General features: G+C 32.2%; 3 protein-coding genes across 22 annotated transcripts in view; 1 reads left to right on the top strand and 2 right to left on the bottom strand.

Moving 5' to 3' along the window:
- The first annotated feature begins 1,236 nt into the window (after positions 1-1,236).
- Positions 1,237-3,173, top strand: LOC123706848 (prenylated Rab acceptor protein 1). 3 transcript variants are annotated; one of them, XM_045656372.1, is made up of 7 exons: positions 1,237-1,434; positions 1,805-1,907; positions 1,993-2,096; positions 2,230-2,314; positions 2,426-2,431; positions 2,531-2,639; positions 2,750-3,173. In XM_045656372.1, the coding sequence occupies exons 1-7, from the start codon at positions 1,343-1,345 to the stop codon at positions 2,851-2,853; spliced, it is 603 nt and encodes a 200-aa protein (XP_045512328.1). In that variant the 5' UTR covers positions 1,237-1,342; the 3' UTR covers positions 2,854-3,173. The 3 variants fall into 3 exon arrangements, with proteins under 3 accessions (XP_045512328.1, XP_045512331.1, XP_045512330.1); XM_045656375.1 differs by having other exon boundaries at positions 1,238-1,413; XM_045656374.1 differs by lacking the exon at positions 2,426-2,431 and having other exon boundaries at positions 1,238-1,434.
- Positions 3,174-3,224: 51 nt separating this feature from the next.
- On the bottom strand, positions 3,225-5,656 carry LOC123706847 (transcription factor E2F7-like). The gene is made up of 3 exons (XM_045656371.1): positions 5,267-5,656; positions 4,855-5,188; positions 3,225-4,779 (listed from the first exon to the last, which is right to left on the bottom strand). Exons 1-3 carry the CDS (start codon positions 5,452-5,454, stop codon positions 4,303-4,305), a joined length of 999 nt encoding a protein of 332 aa, XP_045512327.1. The 5' UTR covers positions 5,455-5,656; the 3' UTR covers positions 3,225-4,302.
- A 2,030-nt stretch (positions 5,657-7,686) lies between these two features.
- Positions 7,687-19,009, bottom strand: part of LOC123706846 (TLD domain-containing protein 2) — an 81,254-nt gene continuing 69,931 nt past the window's right edge. For 16 of the 18 annotated variants that reach the window (XM_045656362.1, XM_045656361.1, XM_045656364.1 and 13 more), the window contains 5 exons: positions 15,163-15,281; positions 13,876-14,035; positions 11,829-12,012; positions 9,839-9,944; positions 7,687-9,482 (listed from right to left, as the gene is read on the bottom strand). In XM_045656362.1, the coding sequence (XP_045512318.1) occupies positions 9,347-9,482; positions 9,839-9,944; positions 11,829-12,012; positions 13,876-14,035; positions 15,163-15,281 (705 nt within the window). In that variant the 3' untranslated portion in view covers positions 7,687-9,346. Of the gene's footprint in view, positions 9,483-9,838; positions 9,945-11,828; positions 12,013-13,875; positions 14,036-15,162; positions 15,282-16,184; positions 16,566-17,609; positions 17,979-19,009 lie in introns of those variants that run through there. The other 2 variants (XM_045656368.1, XM_045656367.1) reach the window with 2 other exon arrangements.

Raw genomic sequence — 19,009 nt, 5'->3', positions numbered from 1 at the left:
TTAAAAACAAAATATGTAGATTGTTTATGTATTACATCTTACATATTATTGATTATATAATACAATAAAGGATAAAACAAAAAGCAGAAGATTTTAGTCGGAAACGAAACATGTAGTAATTGTAAGGAATACAGAAAGGAGGTGCGGTCATATTGGGAACAAGTAAAGAAAATATGGTCTAGGTCACCAATATCTTCTGCACAGTCACAAATATCAATGATGAGGTATACATACATGTCCTACACTCATTCTGGATATGATAGAAGTGACAATTTTAGAACTTTTAATCTCATAGAACCATGGCTTTCTGGGCATCCTGGGTTGAATTTCAGCATCATGTTGCCTTTGAACTCGCTGCTTCTCAACTAAACATCATTCCATGATTCCCAAATATGGATTTTGGGAAGAGCAGCTAAATCATGACAATAATTCATGTATAGGGACTATATGTCCATCCTTCATAGATTTTTCAATAGTTTGTAGTGCACTTTTTGAGCTGAAAATATGATTGATCTTTTAGATTTTAATAATATAACTAGTTCTAAAGCTTTTAAAAGAGCAAAACACTCTCCAGTAAAAACCGAGGATTCAGGAGGAAGTTTAATCTTCTTTTGTGTTATTCTATATTGTGAAAGAACTAGACCAACTCCTATACAATCATCAACAGAGATTTTAGAGGCATCTGTAAAAATATAATCCCAACCATCAATTTTGTTCCTCAACGTCTCCAGAATATCTTACTTATTGACGGCTATATCATATCTTATATCCGGTTCGAGAAATTAAGAATTAAATTGTGTCATAAATATGGGTAATTATGGAGATTGATAAATGCGGCTGTGAAATGTTAAAAAAGTACGAAATCTTATTGTTAGACGTAGTAACGGGATGTATGAAATATGTGTCTTTACGTAGCACTGTCATGCCGTCGCTTATTGCATCTCGACTCACGCCTTTTGGGCCTAGGCTACCGACTGTTGACACGAGCTATCATTTTCATACAAATTTAGTTTTCGACTTTCTATATACTGTCAAGCCATCTTGTCTAAGCCCCACTGGCTGCGAAGCGTCTACGACAATTCAATTATGGAAAGCGGTCGTGAATGTAGAAAACTTTTCGGAAGTGATACGGTTAGACCTCCAGAAATCGATCGGATCGGCTCACAAATAAAATATTTCAGCATCTGTGGTCATTGGTAACAGACAGTAAATATGTAAATTGTAAAACATAATGTCAAAGATACTCTGGCCACTGGTGATTTAGAATTAGGTAGTAATACTACAAAGTAAAGTATAAATAATTTTTTAGGATATAAATTTAAAGCCAGCCGTTGTTGGAAAAATGTCTGAAAACGTTAATATAGATTTAGCTGGAGAAATTAACGCTACAACAGAAAAAAGGGGATTTCAAAAGTATGTCAATGATTTGGATTTGTAAGTTTACTAATAAACTAACAATATAATGTTATTCTTGATTAATGACGAATCAATCACTAGTTCCCTACATACCTCATCGTATTACTTCACGCATGGATATATGTTAATCAAAGTACTAAACATTTTGGTCTAGGATACTTAAGACGCATATAACTAATCAAATATTATGTTGCGAATAAATTGTTTAATTCATATTAAAAAGCTAGTAACTATTAATATTAGTGAATTCTGCACATATAGCTTTTTTTCCTAATCAGTTTTCAATGTTGCCCAAGTGCATTAGCTATATGCTAAAATGTTAGGAGCATTAGTGGTTGGAGATTTCGTCCATTTTACTATTGTATATAAAATTGGAAATCTATTTTAGACTACTCCAACATGTGCGGAGTGGAGCAGCACCAACATTGGTGATGGGAGTTCTATCTTCTCGACGGCCATGGACCCAATTTGTAGCTACTGATAATTTCAAAGTGAGTATATCTTTATAACATTACTAATCAACTGTCTGTTAACTTTTTCTATAATAATATAATACCTTATCCTTCAAATTTTTAGGCACCTGCTTCAATTCCAAGATTATCTCGTAGATTTTACAGAAACATTGAACATTTTCAAGCAAATTATTTAATGATATTCCTGGGACTTTTTGCATATTGCTTGTAAGTTATGGTTTATTAATTTAATATTTTATGTAGTTGGCAAGTAATTTTTCTTCCTGAAATGTAATCAAGACTAAGACTACTAAATTATTGTATATTGATGCAATGGCTCACTTTGTTGGTGTTGTTACAGAATAACAACACCATTGTTGTTGATTGCAATGGCTGCTAGTTTTTTTGGATATAAGAAACTCACATCAGGACCCAATACTTGGAAAGTAAGTAAAAGATCTTATAATATTGTTTATATTATAAGATCAAATAATTTAGTCACAATACTTGCGTCAAGTATTGAAAGCTGATATTTTAATTGTGCAAACAAATTGCAGCCTAAAGTAAGTTACACATTCACATGTTTATAAATTTTAAATTAGTTTCTTTCAATTAATAGTTTGTAAATAGACACATCATATATTAAGTAACAATCTTTGTAGATTGGCAATTGGGAACTCACAAAAACACAGCAATATGTTGCAGCTGTAAGCTGTTCTACCCTTATTATGTGGCTAGCAGGAGCTGGTGCAGTTCTCTTTTGGGTTCTAGGTAATATTAATAATTATTAGTACTAATAGTTTTTTTTTAAGAACAAGGCAGCCAAGTCTGAATTAGACCACTCAGAATGGTTAAAATAATAATGATAAATACTCTTTAAGGTGCAACTGTAACTGTTGTGGCTCTGCATGCAAGTTTCTTTGATGCTGAAACTTTAGCTTTATCCGACGACCCTGATCAGTTTCCTATGATAGAGCAAGTTTGACAAAGTGAGTTACCCCTATATATACCTAAACGATCTGCCCACCATTTGGATACCTGAAGGAAGCACATCTGTATTTTTTAAGACTGGATTTTAGGCATTTTTTAGTACACTATGCAACAACCCTCGACTTGATGACCCGTATAAGGTTTGTCTCAAAAACTTTGGATGAAATTTAAAAATATTATAATATTTACTTATAAGGTAATTTGATAATATTAGTCAAGAAAACTATGAGTAGTGCCTCTCTCTAAGCAAATTTTGTTTATACTTAGTTTCATGAATCCTATTATCTATGTTAATAAAATTATATTTTTAACTAATTGCAGTTTTAGTGTATGCCCAGTTTGAATTTATAAAAAAAAGACATGTATATGTTTCAGTATTATTATTGTCAAACAATACAATCATGCAGGCTTATACAAAATACCTGGTCTTTTGTAAATCACATGTCATTATACTGTAACTGTTAAATGAATTTAATTATTTACTAACACTTCATTAGCCTAATAATGATTCACAGTCAACTTCTGTTATATATTCTAATATGCAATATAGTATTGCAAATTGTAGTAAAACTTCGGGCAGATAGAAATGCATACCGACTATTACATTCAAACATAAATAAATATATAACAATTTATACAGTATTGTATTGAAACATTTGCAAGTATATAAAACAGGAAAACAATTTGTTCCTTTACAATGCTTGTCAATTTATTTGAATGTATGTATGTTTCTGTTTATAAATATTAAAATATTTAGTTGTGACAAAAATAAATCTTTTTGAGATAACAATTTGATAAAATTATTAAATAGGAACAATTACTTTCTCAATTGCTTAAATATACTCTGCGGAAGACATTTGCAATAAATTTTACAATAAATATATTATCTTACCTATTTTCTTCAACATTTAAATATTTTTTATTTATAAAAATTATAGATAGACAGTGCAAAAGTTCAGGATAACATTAATCATGAATTATTGTGATTTATTCATATTAATGAAGACTAGAACACCAATCTACATGAAAGTCAGTTTTACATAATATTTTCTTAAGTAAATTTAAAATATAATTAAGTATTATAACTTCTCTTATATATTGAATTAAATTCCTACATAATAAGATTTTTTCTATAAAATGCATATCCATTAAACTGTTATACTTTTATGAGAAGTACAGGATGACTGTTTCAATAACTACCTATCAATTGCACTGGCAAGTACTTGGGTTAACATTTTTGTAACATACAATTTTATTATCTAAAGTCCATTTTTTTATTATATCTAATTTTATGGCATATGGTAAAACCCACCAAAATTAAAAATTTCATATAATTTGATTTTAGTTATCTATAAATGCAAAAGGCTTTTGTGGCATGTCTATTTCTATCAGTATACATAATGTCAAAAATTACAGCCCTAAAATAGAAATAATCAATAACTTGTTACAAAGTTACTGAGTTATTGATTCTACTTAATTCCATATCAGCAACAAGTAGAATTTCATCCCATTTATGGGAAGGGGTGTGTGGAGGTGTTGTTATACCAAGCTTTTCAATACTAGTTGTTGGTGTAGTAAATTCCAACTTTCTTTTGGACTTACCAGCAAACACATGACATGGAGCAAGCTGCTGAGAACCATGCAAGGTAGTGATGGGAGTAATTGGAGATGGGGTAAGTAAGTTTTTCTCAAGTTTTTTCATTTTAACCCCTACATATCTGAAGACAGGCTTTTTCAATATTGAATTACCATTAACTTTTTCTATGAGACCAATTGAAATAAGAACATTAGCAATATCATAGAGTCTCCTTACTTTGGACTTATGTTGTCGATCCATTTGCTCAGGGGATATAATAGACTTATTTTTTGAATTTGTGTCTATGAGAACACTTACAGCCATTTCTAAATTAATCAGTCTATTCTGAAAACAAGACAAAGATTATTAAGTATGAAGAACTATGAAAAATAGGCACATATTATAGCTAAAACTACTTACAGGTGGCTCTACCAAGAAGAGCATGAGGAATCTTTGAGCTAAGACACCCAGAGTCTTATGTTTTGGTGCCGGTGGCTTGGGAGCCTTTCCTCGAAGCACTTCAGACAGTCTTAAATTTTCTCCTTGCTTTTTTAACATCTTTAAAAAAGAATGTAATCTTGATGCTCCATGCCAAAGATAAGTATTCTTTCTTTTGTGTATTGCACATTGCATAGCTTCCAATATATTAATAATGTCATACATGCGCCGTTTTTCTACACCTAAACGAGCGGCAGTGCCATCTAGTTGCAGTTCTACAGGACCATTTCCATAAAGTGGAAAAAGATCTAAAAATCTAAATTAAAAAATATGTGTCATTATACTTTAATTTATGATGTAACACGAAAATTTAGAAACAATATGAATTACTCACTTGTCACATAATATCTGCAGGGACTTTTCCTTCCGGTGAACTGTACTTGGTGGCGGCGTGGGATATTGTAAAGCCACATTAGTCAGAAGTTTTAAGTTCGCCGTTGGAGAAACATAATTCGAAGAATTAGTGACTTCACTCAGCGCGCAACGTTTAGGAGTAGAAGTTATATTATCATCTTCATACATTTTGTGTGAACATTATGCAAATACTCTTAATTTGAATGATTCGCTTTATTTTTGACATCTATCCAGAAAATCTAGGTGGTTGTAATTTTAAACATTCGCCTTAGTTGCTTTCATATTTATGTTACGTATGTCACAGTTTTTGGGAAAATAAACGATAAAATGTATGAAATCTCAATGTATAAAATTGCTAAAAATATAACCTAATCGTAAACAACTTTGACAAATACTAAATGCGCGCGACTCGCGAGGTTTTTAAATGTAAATGTCATAAGTCAAATATTTCAAAATGTGCAAAACTTAGCTAGGACTAAATTACTCAGTTAAGAACATAATCTAGTCTTAATAACCTTTTAATAGTCATTCGTACAAGTTTATTACAAGACTAAGCATTATTAAATCACGGTTTTAGTACTAAATAAAAAAGTTTTTGTCATGGCGGATCTGTAGTACTTGTCTCTTCTGTAGATCAAATGTGTATATGGATTGACAACTGACAACGTCATATTGTTTTATATATTGTAATTTCAAATTTGCTGGAATTGTATTTTATACCACGTTATTATACATTCAGATGTCATTTTTTCTTTAGATAATAAACACGAATATACGTTTTCATATTATCCTATAATACAAGTACACGACATCACTGATATTATTGATAAAAGTAAGTAACGAAGATGCTTACAATAATAAATACATCAGACACTAGTGTGAAATATTGTGATGTTTTCCATATTTATTTTTATTTGCGTTTTTATTATCAATACGAGTTCATTACAATTAAACGGTATATTTAGGTAAAAATATCTGGCTCATTTAACGTTATTATTACTAACCCATACTTTTATTTCAGATGTAATCTTGTGCCGCACCTGTGGGAATACTATTTCACATTCAAATGCGATTAGTGAGAAAAGAAGTTTATTGTCTTTGAAGACATTTAATGACACATTGTTCAGTAGTGAAAATGTTATAGTACAGATTTTAACGAAGGACGTCATTTTCAATTTTCCCATTATAATTACTAATTATTCAAATTGCATTGGTTTGGGTGAGGTAAGTATTTTAATAAAAGTGATATTACGACACCCCTGCTTCATTTCTTGCCTTAATTTTTGTGTTTCTCTTTTACATAGAAAACTTTACTATTTTAGACCATAAACAAGCCCAGTTAAGTTATTGTTATTAATTATAACTACACAGAAACTATACTTTCTACCTAAAAGCTTGTATCTAAGCTAGCCATTTCCACAGGCTTGTGAAATACATTTTTCTTAAATGGATAATAGGGTTTGTTGTTGATAAATTAAGTTAAAAGCAAAAGATTTATTAATTAATTAATTTTTAGTGGGAAGAAGACGAGGAATTGTGGTTTACTGGATATCGTTGGAGACCCTGCCTTTGTCCTGACTGTGGAGTATTAGTTGGCTGGTTATTTGAAAAATATAATCCTCTGGGATCAAATAATTCATTTCATGAAGTGAGAGATCAATTTTATGCACTAATATTACCAAATCTGGTTAGCCAGAGATGTAAGTTAATCTTGATTTTTATAGGAACATCTTAATACTGTTAAACTGTGTATTTTGTCTACATCTTTAAGAATGTATTATTAAGCGGTTTTATTAAATGGCTCACAGTATGGGCACCCTTATTTTGCTTGAACTATTAATATTTTTTCTCTTTGAGTGGTTGACAACAAAAATTAAATGAAAAACATTCCTTTATCTATTTATTAACAAAACTTTTTAGATTATCTTTACTTTAAAGTAATAAAGTTTAACAGGTTCAAGTTAATTTATCACATATTTTTTGTTATTTTTAGTTTTAGACTCAATAATAATTGGATTACATGAGTAAAATGACATTAGAATTATCAGTTGAAGACAAGGCTTTCTTAGCAGCATGTGAAGAAGAATTTAAAGACAGATACACAGAAAATGATGAAGAATTTATGAAAGTTTTAAATGCAGAACCCTCTATTCCGCCAATAATTGAAAATTGGTACATTTCCAATAGATCAGGTGGAAGATTTACGCCATACAACAGAGATAGGTATAATAGAGACAGAGGAAATCAAGGAAGAAGAGATGAAGGATCTAGTAACAGAGGATATAGAAGAGGATACAATGACTATGAACAAGGTGACAATCATCATAATAGAGACCGTTTTCAAAGAAGACATCAATACTGATATTTTTTTGTGTACTATGTAGCAAATAAAAGAATAAAAAGTTTTCAAAAGAATATATTTCTCAATTATTATGGCTTGATTTACATTAACAACTTAAAATAGATCACCTGAAATAATACAGCTACAGCATTTTGAAAATTAAAATAAATAATGTACATATCTCACTGCTACTCAACAATAGTAACTATATACTATAACTAAAATTCTTAACAATTTATTATGCCGATATATTTTCATAGGTAGTTCGTTCTGTCAATATGATAATTATAACAATATAGTACTGCATGGACAGATGCACTAGCAAATAAATGTGCTCAACAATCTGACACTACTATGAACAATTTATTACTTCATAAAAATATATTTTAATTAATCTCATAGCTTATTTTAGACCATAACGAAACAAACTAGGATCCTTCAGTAGCTGGCTACTAGAAAAGTTTTTGGCTTAAAATGCGAATAATTGACACTTTGCTAAAAGCTGATGAACAAGATTGATGTCAATATGGTTGACATCTTGTTGCAGTGTTCACGTAAGGTTATTACTACAAATATTGCACAACTTTCACAAACTACTGAACAGAGACATGCAGCAGTTATTAGCAACATACGAGCTAAGATAACAGACATAATATTGTGTGTATGATGTGCACATGCAGAATTTTTATGAAAAATTACATTTTGTCAACTTATGTCATCTTCATAGTAACTTTGACAATGGGTCACACTTACTGATAATTTAATTTGGCTATAGCCCAAAATTCTGAGTCAACATCATGCGAAGTGATACAATTACTAAGCACAACGATTACATCCATAAAGCTTTCTAATATAACTATATTTTTCTAAATATAATATTTATCCACTACTCATGTACTCAAGAGATAACATCATAAAAATAGTTTAAGTTTAACGTAATTTAAATACTTATGAATGTAATGATACATTCGAAAGTACCAATGAAACTAAAAATAAAAAGATAATGTTATAACAACTCTCATTATACAATAAAATGCCATATCGATCAAATCACAGTGAAGTGTAAACATAAATTATGCTAACTTAAAATTATGACTAAATTACCAACATGAAAACAAACACTCTACGCAAACTAAACTTTATCATACTGATCGCATCGTAGTTTAACAGTGCCATAAACTTATCTAGCCTGTATTAAGCAAGGCAGCTATGGTAATTGCCTTCACCAATAAGATAGATAAGATTATGTCACAGATGAATCTGTGAACCAGTCACGGTTGGCAAGTTTCAGTGTTGCCAGATGCAGTACTACAACAATGCAAACATCAAAACAACGATATGATTAACTGGGGGTAACACCGAGACACAGCTTCTAAACAATTTTTCTACGACCAATGAGAAAAGGCTTTTATTACTTTTTCCCGAGAGGCCCACTACATATTACTACATAACGTTGATACGTAATAACAACGCGTTGAATTGACAGTCAGCCGGTCCCTTTCGGGTGCCATCGCCTCTAAAACCTTACAAACGAATGACAATTGACTAGGATTGACGCACGGGCGCGTTCCGTGAATGTAAATCGAAAACATTGGTCGAGTTCAGTACTTTTGACTAGAGATACGCGGGGCGCGGGTGCCAAGTAAAAGTCGACTTGTAAAAGTGTCAAATTGTCGTAGCAAATTTCATAAGACTGCTTTGTAAAGCTGCTTTGGTCGCTCAGATGAAGGTCCAACACTCCATGATTTTGACGATGAAGTCCTCGCGTGTGCTGAGTGGCTCGTTACCGTATGTCGTACAGCGCTGAGTGCGGCCCAAGTACAGGTCTCCGTCCAGCCACAAGCCGAACTTGCCGCTGCAACACAGACACACATCAGGCCTTGCAAATTGACTCTAATTCTATCGATGTTAGATTCGATGAAAGATTCATTTATGACATTAAAAATTAAATAAAAAATATCTAATTGACAACAATCTCACTTTCTAACTTCTTAATATTGCATTATTTTCAATATTAAAAAAAACATTGTCTCTATACTTTTAAGCTATCTTGGAAGAATGTCTTGAATCACTTTCTCTTATTTCTTAATAATGCAATTTCTTTTTAATTTTAAGAAATAATTTAGGATTTCACAGATTACTAAAAGGACGGAATTCGTCAAAAGCGATTTCACGATTGCGCCAAAAAGAATAATTGCTCAATTAACTTACTCTCCAGCGCCAATAGATATGTTATCGTTGCTCCCACGTATAAAGTACATATTGTCTCCGGTCCAACCCCAGTATTTGAATTTAGTTTTGAATGGTGCGGGTGATTCTGAAAAAAAAATGTTTGAACCAAATAAGAAAATAAACCCTTTTTTATAATATTACATAAATAACATAATAACTTCTGTCTGAGGGTAAATCATAGAATAAATATTAATTCACGAATATTAAACCATATCTTAAAATAAATTAAGTAATCATGGAATCAACATTGCTCGAAACTATTTAAGATATTGGAATCGTCTCGGCAGGTCAGACCTATAGATGTCTTAAATATTTATACAATCAATTGAATACGGAAACAATAAGAATTAACGATGAAAGAAAAAATTTTACCAATAATCAAACATTTACAAAGACTACTTAATTATAAATACGGTACTGAATGTTAATTAATTGCATAAATATCCTATAAATATGAGTAATGGCGCTATTAGTTTTATTTTAAATTAAATTCTAATAGATTATGTTCTATGGACAAGTCATATGTATGTCGCAGTAAAGTAGTTAAATCAGAGAGTTAATTGTATCTCTAGACAGTTAATTAAATGTCGATATCAATCAAGTCGCTAGCATTTTGATTTAAATAAAGCAGCGTCGAAAACGTTTAACTATCTGTTTGACCAAGAGCCAGCGCGTGTTGATTAACAATGTAAAACAAGAGTCCGCCATTATTATTTCATTTGTCATTGTTATTTCGGTGTGATCGTGAAGAACTGAGAGCTTGGAAATTCCGTGATTTGCTTTATTGTAGATGGTTAGGTTAGGTTAGTCTTGTTGCCTAGGAACGTTTAAGAAACTCGTTAAACGTTTCGTTCACTCACTTGTCTGACGGAATTTTAGTGACTTGATTGAATGTCGTTATTTATATAACTGCCTAAGAGATTCAATTAACTCTCTGATTTAACTACTTTACTGCGACATATATACAATAGTCAATCCTGCCCGACTTCCCGTGAGGGGTAATTTGAAATATGCCAAAAACAGATATACATATTCAGATGTCGCAAACCCCCCCACAAGACAAGGGAGATTTATAATTACTAAAGCGGCAATGAAGTTTGTTATTTGCATATTTTATACATTAGCGAGGTTTCAAAACAAATTTCAATTTCAAAATAAATTGAGAAACAATTTTCAAAAAATTCCATTGAGCCTTGTCTTTCGAAAGAACCTTCCGTAAACAAATTATAACATTAATTAGGCAAATGATTTCGATAGTTTACGTGTTTATAGCAATTAGTTATTATTAAATTCTTGATTTAATATTCAGACTTGACCGAATCAAAACAACCGGAATTACCTCTGACAAAGACAAACTGTAATTGACGGACCAAAAACATGTGATATTTAGCATGTTAAAACTTTTAATATCACATCGTGATGATTATATTATCTTAATATTCAGAATTAATTTGTGAAAATACCATTGTTATGGATATACGAAATGTCAAGTATCGAATTGCCCTCAACACTAATTTTTTAAGGGCAGAGAAAATGAACTGGTGTTTATTGAAAAATAAAATTAACATAGCCATACATAACTTAAGTTACCAAACGAAATCTTTTTCTATATAATCCTCTCAAAAAGGTTTCGTTTGGTAACTTAAGTTATGTATGGCTATGTTAATTTTATTTTTCAATAAACACCAGTTCATTTTCTCTGCCCTTAAAAAATTAGTGTTGAGGGCAATTCGATACTTGACATTTCGTATATCTATATATATATAGAACTGTAAAGACGTTTCCACAATCCTGAAGAAGAAAAGTGATGAGAAATTCCACTCCTTTGCTGCTTTTATAGGAAACAAGGAACTAAATCGTGAATAGCGGCACCTGGGGAAATCGACAACGAAGGGGAAACTCCAACGTGCTTTTAGATGAGCGTTGTTTGAAAGGGAATGACGGAAACAGATTTATCGTTAGTTCTTACCTTCCTTCTCTTCTTTCCCATCATCTTTCTTCTCTTTAACATCATTATCTTTGTCCTTGATGTCATCTCCCTTCTCGGAAGTGCGTGGCTCATCGATTCGTTGGAAAGAGAACAGCAGAGACTCCCCAGTTCCGTAGAAATGCTCTGAAGGACGCAACGCACATGATGTCAACGCTCCGAATACCTGAAAGAATCACAGAGCTAATCGTATTATGACCGCTAAGATAGTTTTGGTAACGGCATCAGCTATCCCTTTAGTTAGCAACGTAGAGATTTGTTTTAATTTGAATAGGCGTTACGGTCGACTGCAAATTATAACGTAAATGATAATTTCCTGGATGTCATAAAATATTTCGCATAAAAAAACGCTCAGTTGTGGAACGACGCGAGTCGAGGTGGTTCAAGTGGAATTTCGTTTTCTGCCGCCGTATTCTGACGTCCGGAGATGAAACTCAGCAGTAGGTATTAATGAGAACAACTCCTCAGAACACTCTCCTCCGGTGTGGCGGTACTTGTATATAATATGTTCTTTTCCAGTTTTAATAAGTTTAATACGCTCTATGAACAATGGTTAAACAAAAAACACATCTTGTGTCTGACCTCTTGCGACTTTACACGCAAAAAAGATTAAGTCGTTCTGAGAGTTACAACTAAATAGCACAAAGCTAAACTGGTATTTTTTCTTTTTGTTTAATTAGCGTGTAGATAATGATTGTATCGCGTGAAAATGTACTTCCGACGACTTACTTACTCGACATATTTATACATATATTTTTTAATTCTTAGAAATATTTGCGTTAGTAAATATTTTAGTTACTTTTTTCGTCACGTTAAATTTATATCATTCATTGATCTATTGGCCTCGTCGCTGTTTGCGTAGTGTTTAATAATGGATAATAATAACAAAACAAAACACTCATTTTATATTTTGAATTACATATTGCATGCATAATATACAAGATTTCAATACATATACTTATTATCATACAGATAAGTCTACATATTTTATAATAATGTGCAAAAGATGGAGTCTAACTTTATAGTTATGGTTAAGCAGTAGGTCAGAAAGGTCGCCGTCAATTGAGCTAATTAGATCTGAGTTGTGCCACACAAGCATGTTGACTGCTTTAGTCCATAGAATATATTTATATATTATGTTAATAGAAAAATATAATTATGCCTTGTTTTTGTTCATTTTGTTACTTAATAAACCTACATGAAAATTGAATATACATAAAATGTCAGGTAAGGTAATTAATTGTAATTTGAGAGTAATAATTGAGAGCGTCTAATCTCATATTAAAGTATGTATTATTTTTTCGTAAACAATAACAATTAAAGACTATAAATTGTACCTACTCATTTTATTAAGATTTTTTTATTTATTATAAAGAAAATTTTATATACACACATTTTATATACAAGAAAATACCGTTTGTGTTTTACAATTTACTGTGAATAATATATAACGCGGTAATTGAACCCTAGACATTCAAGTGTTGTTAATTATTATTCGTGTTTTTACATAGCTGTAAATAGAGCTGTGGGAAAGACATTTCTGGGTTTGTTTTATGGTACTGGGTCTTCTGCAGTAATTTATTTGTCGTGAACCAAATTCCGATATTGGTTCAAAATTAAAATACCACTAATTACATAATATGAACGACAATAAAAAAGTATTTATAAAAATGTAATATATAGTAATTCATGAAGCCGTCACTGTTTATTCACTAAGTTTTTTATTGTCAACTTCTTGACACCACAGACCCAGTGAGTTTAGTATTATAGTACGTTAGTCATATGTGCTAAACAGTTGTGATGTTATTGGACACTTTCTTGATTAAAATATACTTATAAGTAAATTAGGTTAGACTTAAATAACTCGTTAATCTTAAGTTAGGCTAGATCGTATTTCCACGACGTCTCAGTGAAGGGACAATGTATTAAAAAAATGTAGTATTTCTGGAAAAGCAGTTTACAAGGATCCATTACTCCACCGTGGGTTTCGTGTTAATTATGGTAAGACTTTACAAATTCTTCAACTTACATTATTATCGGTGTCCTGAATGACAAGTAAGACGGGGCTGTCAACTCTCTGCATTTTACGGTACATGGAGGCAAGTGAAAACCCATGTTGGCTGGTACTAAATGCCAATGACCACATGTATCCCTGCGCACGCGCCGGTAACACGCTGCATAGCTTCTCTCTGAAAAGTATGAATAACATTATTAAAATTTCGCAAATATAATATTGTAATAAGCAGTCTCGGTCTAACCAAAGGATGCGTATGACTGTGGATTTCTGGTGGTACCTCACCTGTACACATTTGCGTAATTTAATAAAAAAGGAAGTTTTATGATTTAATATGCAAATGTCACTTGCGTTAAAGAGAAAATCTCGCTAGCAAATCATCTTGTGACTACATAAGAATATATGTAGTAAAATTTTCAAATATATAGAAACAGATATCTAAGTAATAAACCTGTTCCACGTACGTAGGCGTACGCGCAATGGATTATTTGTTAACTTCTATTTATGAATTTAGGACGTTACAGCGTCCCATTCGTCTAGCATAGATCAGCCTATAGTTTAATCACACATTGAAATCGTATCGTGTCTTGAACATTATGCGAAATAAAGATCGATAAGTTATAATAATAAGAATTTCATGGTTGTTACTAAATGAATTAGAGTTCGAAAAAAGAACATTAAAATTAAATTTAAGAACATTTTATTTAAATAATTTTAATTAAAAATGTATTAATATTTCACAATTTAAATTCTCTCTGTTTTGTTTTCATTAAAAAGCCTCTACCGGAACAGCCCACGTACATCTATTCACGAACGTAAATATCAAACGTTATCTATCGGGCTATTTCTAATAATTTACCCACAACTGCCCACATTTTATAGCAAACGAATGACAAACTTCACTAGCCTTGTTGGAAATTTAACAAAACACCATCACTTTTGACAAGTTTTATCATTAATTGTAATGTCGTATTTGCTGTGTACATGACTCCCGTATGTCAAAACCCGTTTTTGACGTAAGGAAGTCGTTCTTTGCGCGATGTCTCAACTTGAAATCTTTTTCGTTTACCGTTATTCGGCACGTGAAATTTCGAAGCTTGTGGTTATAGATAGATTTTAAATTTTTTCTCTATTAAAAGCGTTAGGAAACAAACTGTTGTGTCTATACGAGCGCGCATGTGAATTTGCAACTAAATGTATCAAAAAAATATAACTACATGTGAAACAGAACTAACCTGCAATAAAGTTACTTATAATAATTATTTTAACTTGTCATTAAGGCGAAATTATCCGATTGTTTACCTGTGCTCCATGGTGAAGATCTCTGATGTACCAATGAGATCTGGTGGCGAAAACTCCATGTCAACAGAGGCACTCGACGAATACAATGCCCGGCGTAACTCATCGCTCATCGACAGTACCTATAAACGTATTATTGAATTGAAATATTGAATAAGACTGTTGAAACCAATCCTAGCTATAATTTATGCCCGGCAATTTACATATTGAAACATGGAATGTCTATATTTGGATAGTACTATATACACATTTAATATTGTCTTCAAAGTTTTAACCAGACATAGTTTTATTTTAAAGCTTGCAAATCCATTATCAATTCCGAATTTTAAATAAAACTGCATGTTGTTACTCGACTGATCTTAATCCTCTGTCTTAAACTTAATATTTACCTTTTGGTTGCTCCAAAACGTTAAGAAATTAATTTCCAATCATGCGCCTAACATTGTGCGTCATGCCATAACGTGAGAAATTGTACGATACATATAAAATTAAAATCAAATGTTAATGAAAGTGAAAAACTCGCATGAATGAAAATGACAAGATGCACTAATGAGAGCACATTCCGAACACTACAGCTCACATTAAGGTGTTTCGCACTATTTCCTCTAACGACTAGCCAAGTGTAATAATAAAATCAACATCCATATAAGGACTGAATAAATAAACATTGTGCGCATTAATAATAGTGCCATAATACTATGTAGATTTAAACAATTCATTATGTTACTCACCCTGAACACTGAAGAAAATAAAAATACCAGAGCTTATAAAACACTACAAAAAATATGAATAAGAAATGATGACGCGGTTGTATGCGTCGCGTGGTCGTTATAACCTCGACCAAGTTAGTCAACGAAATCTTAAACATATGCTTACATCATCTTGTGAACCAGAATTTATATGTACATAAAATTAAATTAAACAAATTATTTGTTACAAAATTAGATATAATCTTGGCTAGTGAGGAGCAGAAGTTCAAATGCTCTTGAATGGTAGAAGATAGTCTTAAAAAAGCTAAATCTCACCTCACGAAGACATGTCAACGTGCCCCTTCTACTAGAAGAGCATATTGCTGGCTTTTTAGATTTCTTAATTTTTATTTTAAGAATCAACGAATCCGCCTTCTCTACTTTATCCGCGAGCTTTTTCGCTAACTTTCCAAGCATTTTGGATTAACTCCACGTTCAGCACTTTAATAGAATAACTACAAAACTAATACGACTTTAAACCAAACACATATTGGTACGGTATGTCTTGAGTAGCTAGGATCAATAGCAGAACTGCGACTGACTGTTCACTTTGTTGGTATCAGCTGTTATCTGGTGCAAATAATTCGCGAATAGCGCAATATATTTATCACAAAAGGATTACTTGCTTCTTTAGTCTGTAATCCTACAATATGTTATGTTATCTTTATAAGCTTAAAGCTTCATGCGTTGCAACAATTTGAAGTAACCCCGAAAGAAGTCCGTGGTAAGATAAATAGCAAAGGGAACATTTTTATATCTGTCGAGCCCTATGCTCTATGTTTTCGAGAATTGTCGATTGTTCTCGCAGTAATATAGTTGACTTTACTTGACTTGTAATTATTTCAAGTTGTTCTCAGAATTGTTGAAGAACACAATACATCACGATTAATACGAATTAACGAGACAATGTCTGAAAACACTTCGAAATAAGATATCCTTAAGCAGAAGTAATTCAATAAGTTTATATTTCTGGATTTTCTCAATCATTATATCGATGTGTAAATACGATACGATTTTATTAAACACATAACTGCTTTGTTTAAAATATCTTTTTTTTTTAGAACAGACTAATCGGGCAGGGGGCTCATCCGATGTTAAGTGAACTCTTAATGCCAGAGGGCTCGCGAATGCGTTGCCAGTTTTTTACTAATTGACCTTTAGTAGTGCTTGCATTGCAGAGTTTTGTACAGTAATTTTAGATACGACACATCATATATGGGTGTGTTTTACCTAACACCTGCCGTGATACTATGAAATACTGTGCAATAATTTAGACACGACACGGCAATAATGCACATTTAGAATTCTAATATGAAGTACAAAAATATTAATCACCTAATTAGACCCCATCATTACTAGTTAATCTGGTATTATAATTTACCAATTATTTAGCAATTACGTCGACATCTTAAACCAGTTACACAGAGTACCAGCAAATTGCAGTTAATTCTTACATACAGGAAATGTAGGTAACATTTTGTTAAAGCTAATTAAGAAGTAGGTTATATTATTTTTGTCCACACCACGGCAGACCAGTATGACATTCGAAGCTTAAGGTTGTTTAAAGTTCCTTTTTAACGAATGATAGTAATAATTACTATAGCAGGGGTTAGTAACGTTGGCATGGGAACTGTTATTAGCGAAGTAACATCGCTTGAATAGTGCGATAAGAAAGTTTCGAACACTTTCTTTTAGCCTCACCTTTTCGTCGTACGTGGGCGGCTTATCTGGCGATGTCGGCCCGAGCCGCACCATCTCTATCCATTTTATAGTCTGCATTTAAACGGATTTCCTCATATAAAACGCACACGAATATCACAAAAACAACATACACCCACGTCCGGGACGGTGCGTGTTCAAATTATGTTTTGTATCGAGATTTGCACGCCCGCTTTGCTTATAAACAAAGTTTTTGTCGTTTTGTGTTCACTGCCGTTTGTATCAACGCGAGGATATTTAAAGAATGCTCGTAACACGACCGAAAGCGAGTATGGCGCACCAAAGCGAGTTGGGAACTAGTCGGTAGCTAGAGGCTAAAGAAAGAATCGCGGTTCGCGCGACCCCGCCACTATGACGACAAAAAATGCACGCTCGCCGACTCGAGCATTGGCAAGCAAATTAATTCAGCATACATCGTCTCAATAACTTTTAAACTGTAAACAAATATATTTTTAAAAATCCTTGATAGTCGTAATATAAACAAGGTAATAAAATATTGACCTCACAGATAAGACAAGGACTGATATTAGACACGAAAATACATACTAGAAAATTTAATGAATTAATAATAATAAAGATTATTTTCTTCCTAACAATATTGCATTTTACAGGTTTACATGCTGCAATTTGACCATCTTTGTGAGAGGCTGGTGACGATATTGTAAATTGTAACGCACAATGCTTACTGACCGGCTGACATACGATCGAAGGTGACAAGTTCCGGACATGAAAGTGCTGTATCGATCAAATAATACATTCGTTTCAGTCAGTCAAATCATTCTGAATCGGAAAAGGTATAAAACTTATCTATGCCACGCGTTACAAGTTTACCTTTAAAATATTTTTTTAATACTGTTTAGTAACTTATTTGACAGTTTGTACTTAAACATTAGTTCAGTACATTCCGCATTAAGATGACTTGAGTCCTCTGATGTGGTAAACTGGATGCCCAAGTAAATTGTTGCAACTGCTTAAAGTCAATGCCATTACAGCCCTTCATATGTCCTTTAAGATTGCATCCGTTTCTTTAATATTTATAAGAAAATTGTTAATTTTGTACTATTATAACTATTTTTACGATAGGTTTTTACTTTCACCATAAAAACGAGGTGTGTTTGCGCGCAAGAAATATTTATTGATGAACAGTCGAGAAGGGTTAAAACGTTTTCAGCAGCATTTGAAACTACATAAGCTGTACAAAACATCGGAAACGTCTATCATCTTCTTTTGAGTCAATTGTCGCGACAAAAAAGGTTTCAAGCTGCGCTTACAAACACCTAATTACAACTGCAAGTTTTTAATTAGAAGTCGTTATACGTAAACGAGGAAATATCATTTCAAGTAGATTTATACTCATTTTATGGTAGTGTTCTTGACAACGG

Source organism: Pieris brassicae, chromosome 3, assembly GCF_905147105.1.
Source record: "Pieris brassicae chromosome 3, ilPieBrab1.1, whole genome shotgun sequence".
Lineage (NCBI taxonomy): Eukaryota > Metazoa > Arthropoda > Insecta > Lepidoptera > Pieridae > Pieris > Pieris brassicae.
This window is presented reverse-complemented; position numbering and strand designations above follow the sequence as displayed.

Excerpts from the sequence above, each read along its gene's own strand:
- LOC123706848 (XM_045656372.1), top strand. The coding sequence starts at position 1,343 with ATGTCTGAAAACGTTAATATAGATTTAGCTGGAGAAATTAACGCTACA. Across the intron at positions 2,097-2,229 it reads GGACTTTTTGCATATTGCTT|AATAACAACACCATTGTTGT; the intron begins GTAAGTTATGGT and ends GTGTTGTTACAG. Across the intron at positions 2,640-2,749 it reads AGTTCTCTTTTGGGTTCTAG|GTGCAACTGTAACTGTTGTG; the intron begins GTAATATTAATA and ends ATACTCTTTAAG.
- LOC123706847 (XM_045656371.1), bottom strand. The coding sequence starts at position 5,454 with ATGTATGAAGATGATAATATAACTTCTACTCCTAAACGTTGCGCGCTG. Across the intron at positions 5,189-5,266 it reads CTGCAGATATTATGTGACAA|ATTTTTAGATCTTTTTCCAC; the intron begins GTGAGTAATTCA and ends TTTTTAATTTAG. Across the intron at positions 4,780-4,854 it reads TCTTCTTGGTAGAGCCACCT|AATAGACTGATTAATTTAGA; the intron begins GTAAGTAGTTTT and ends TCTTGTTTTCAG.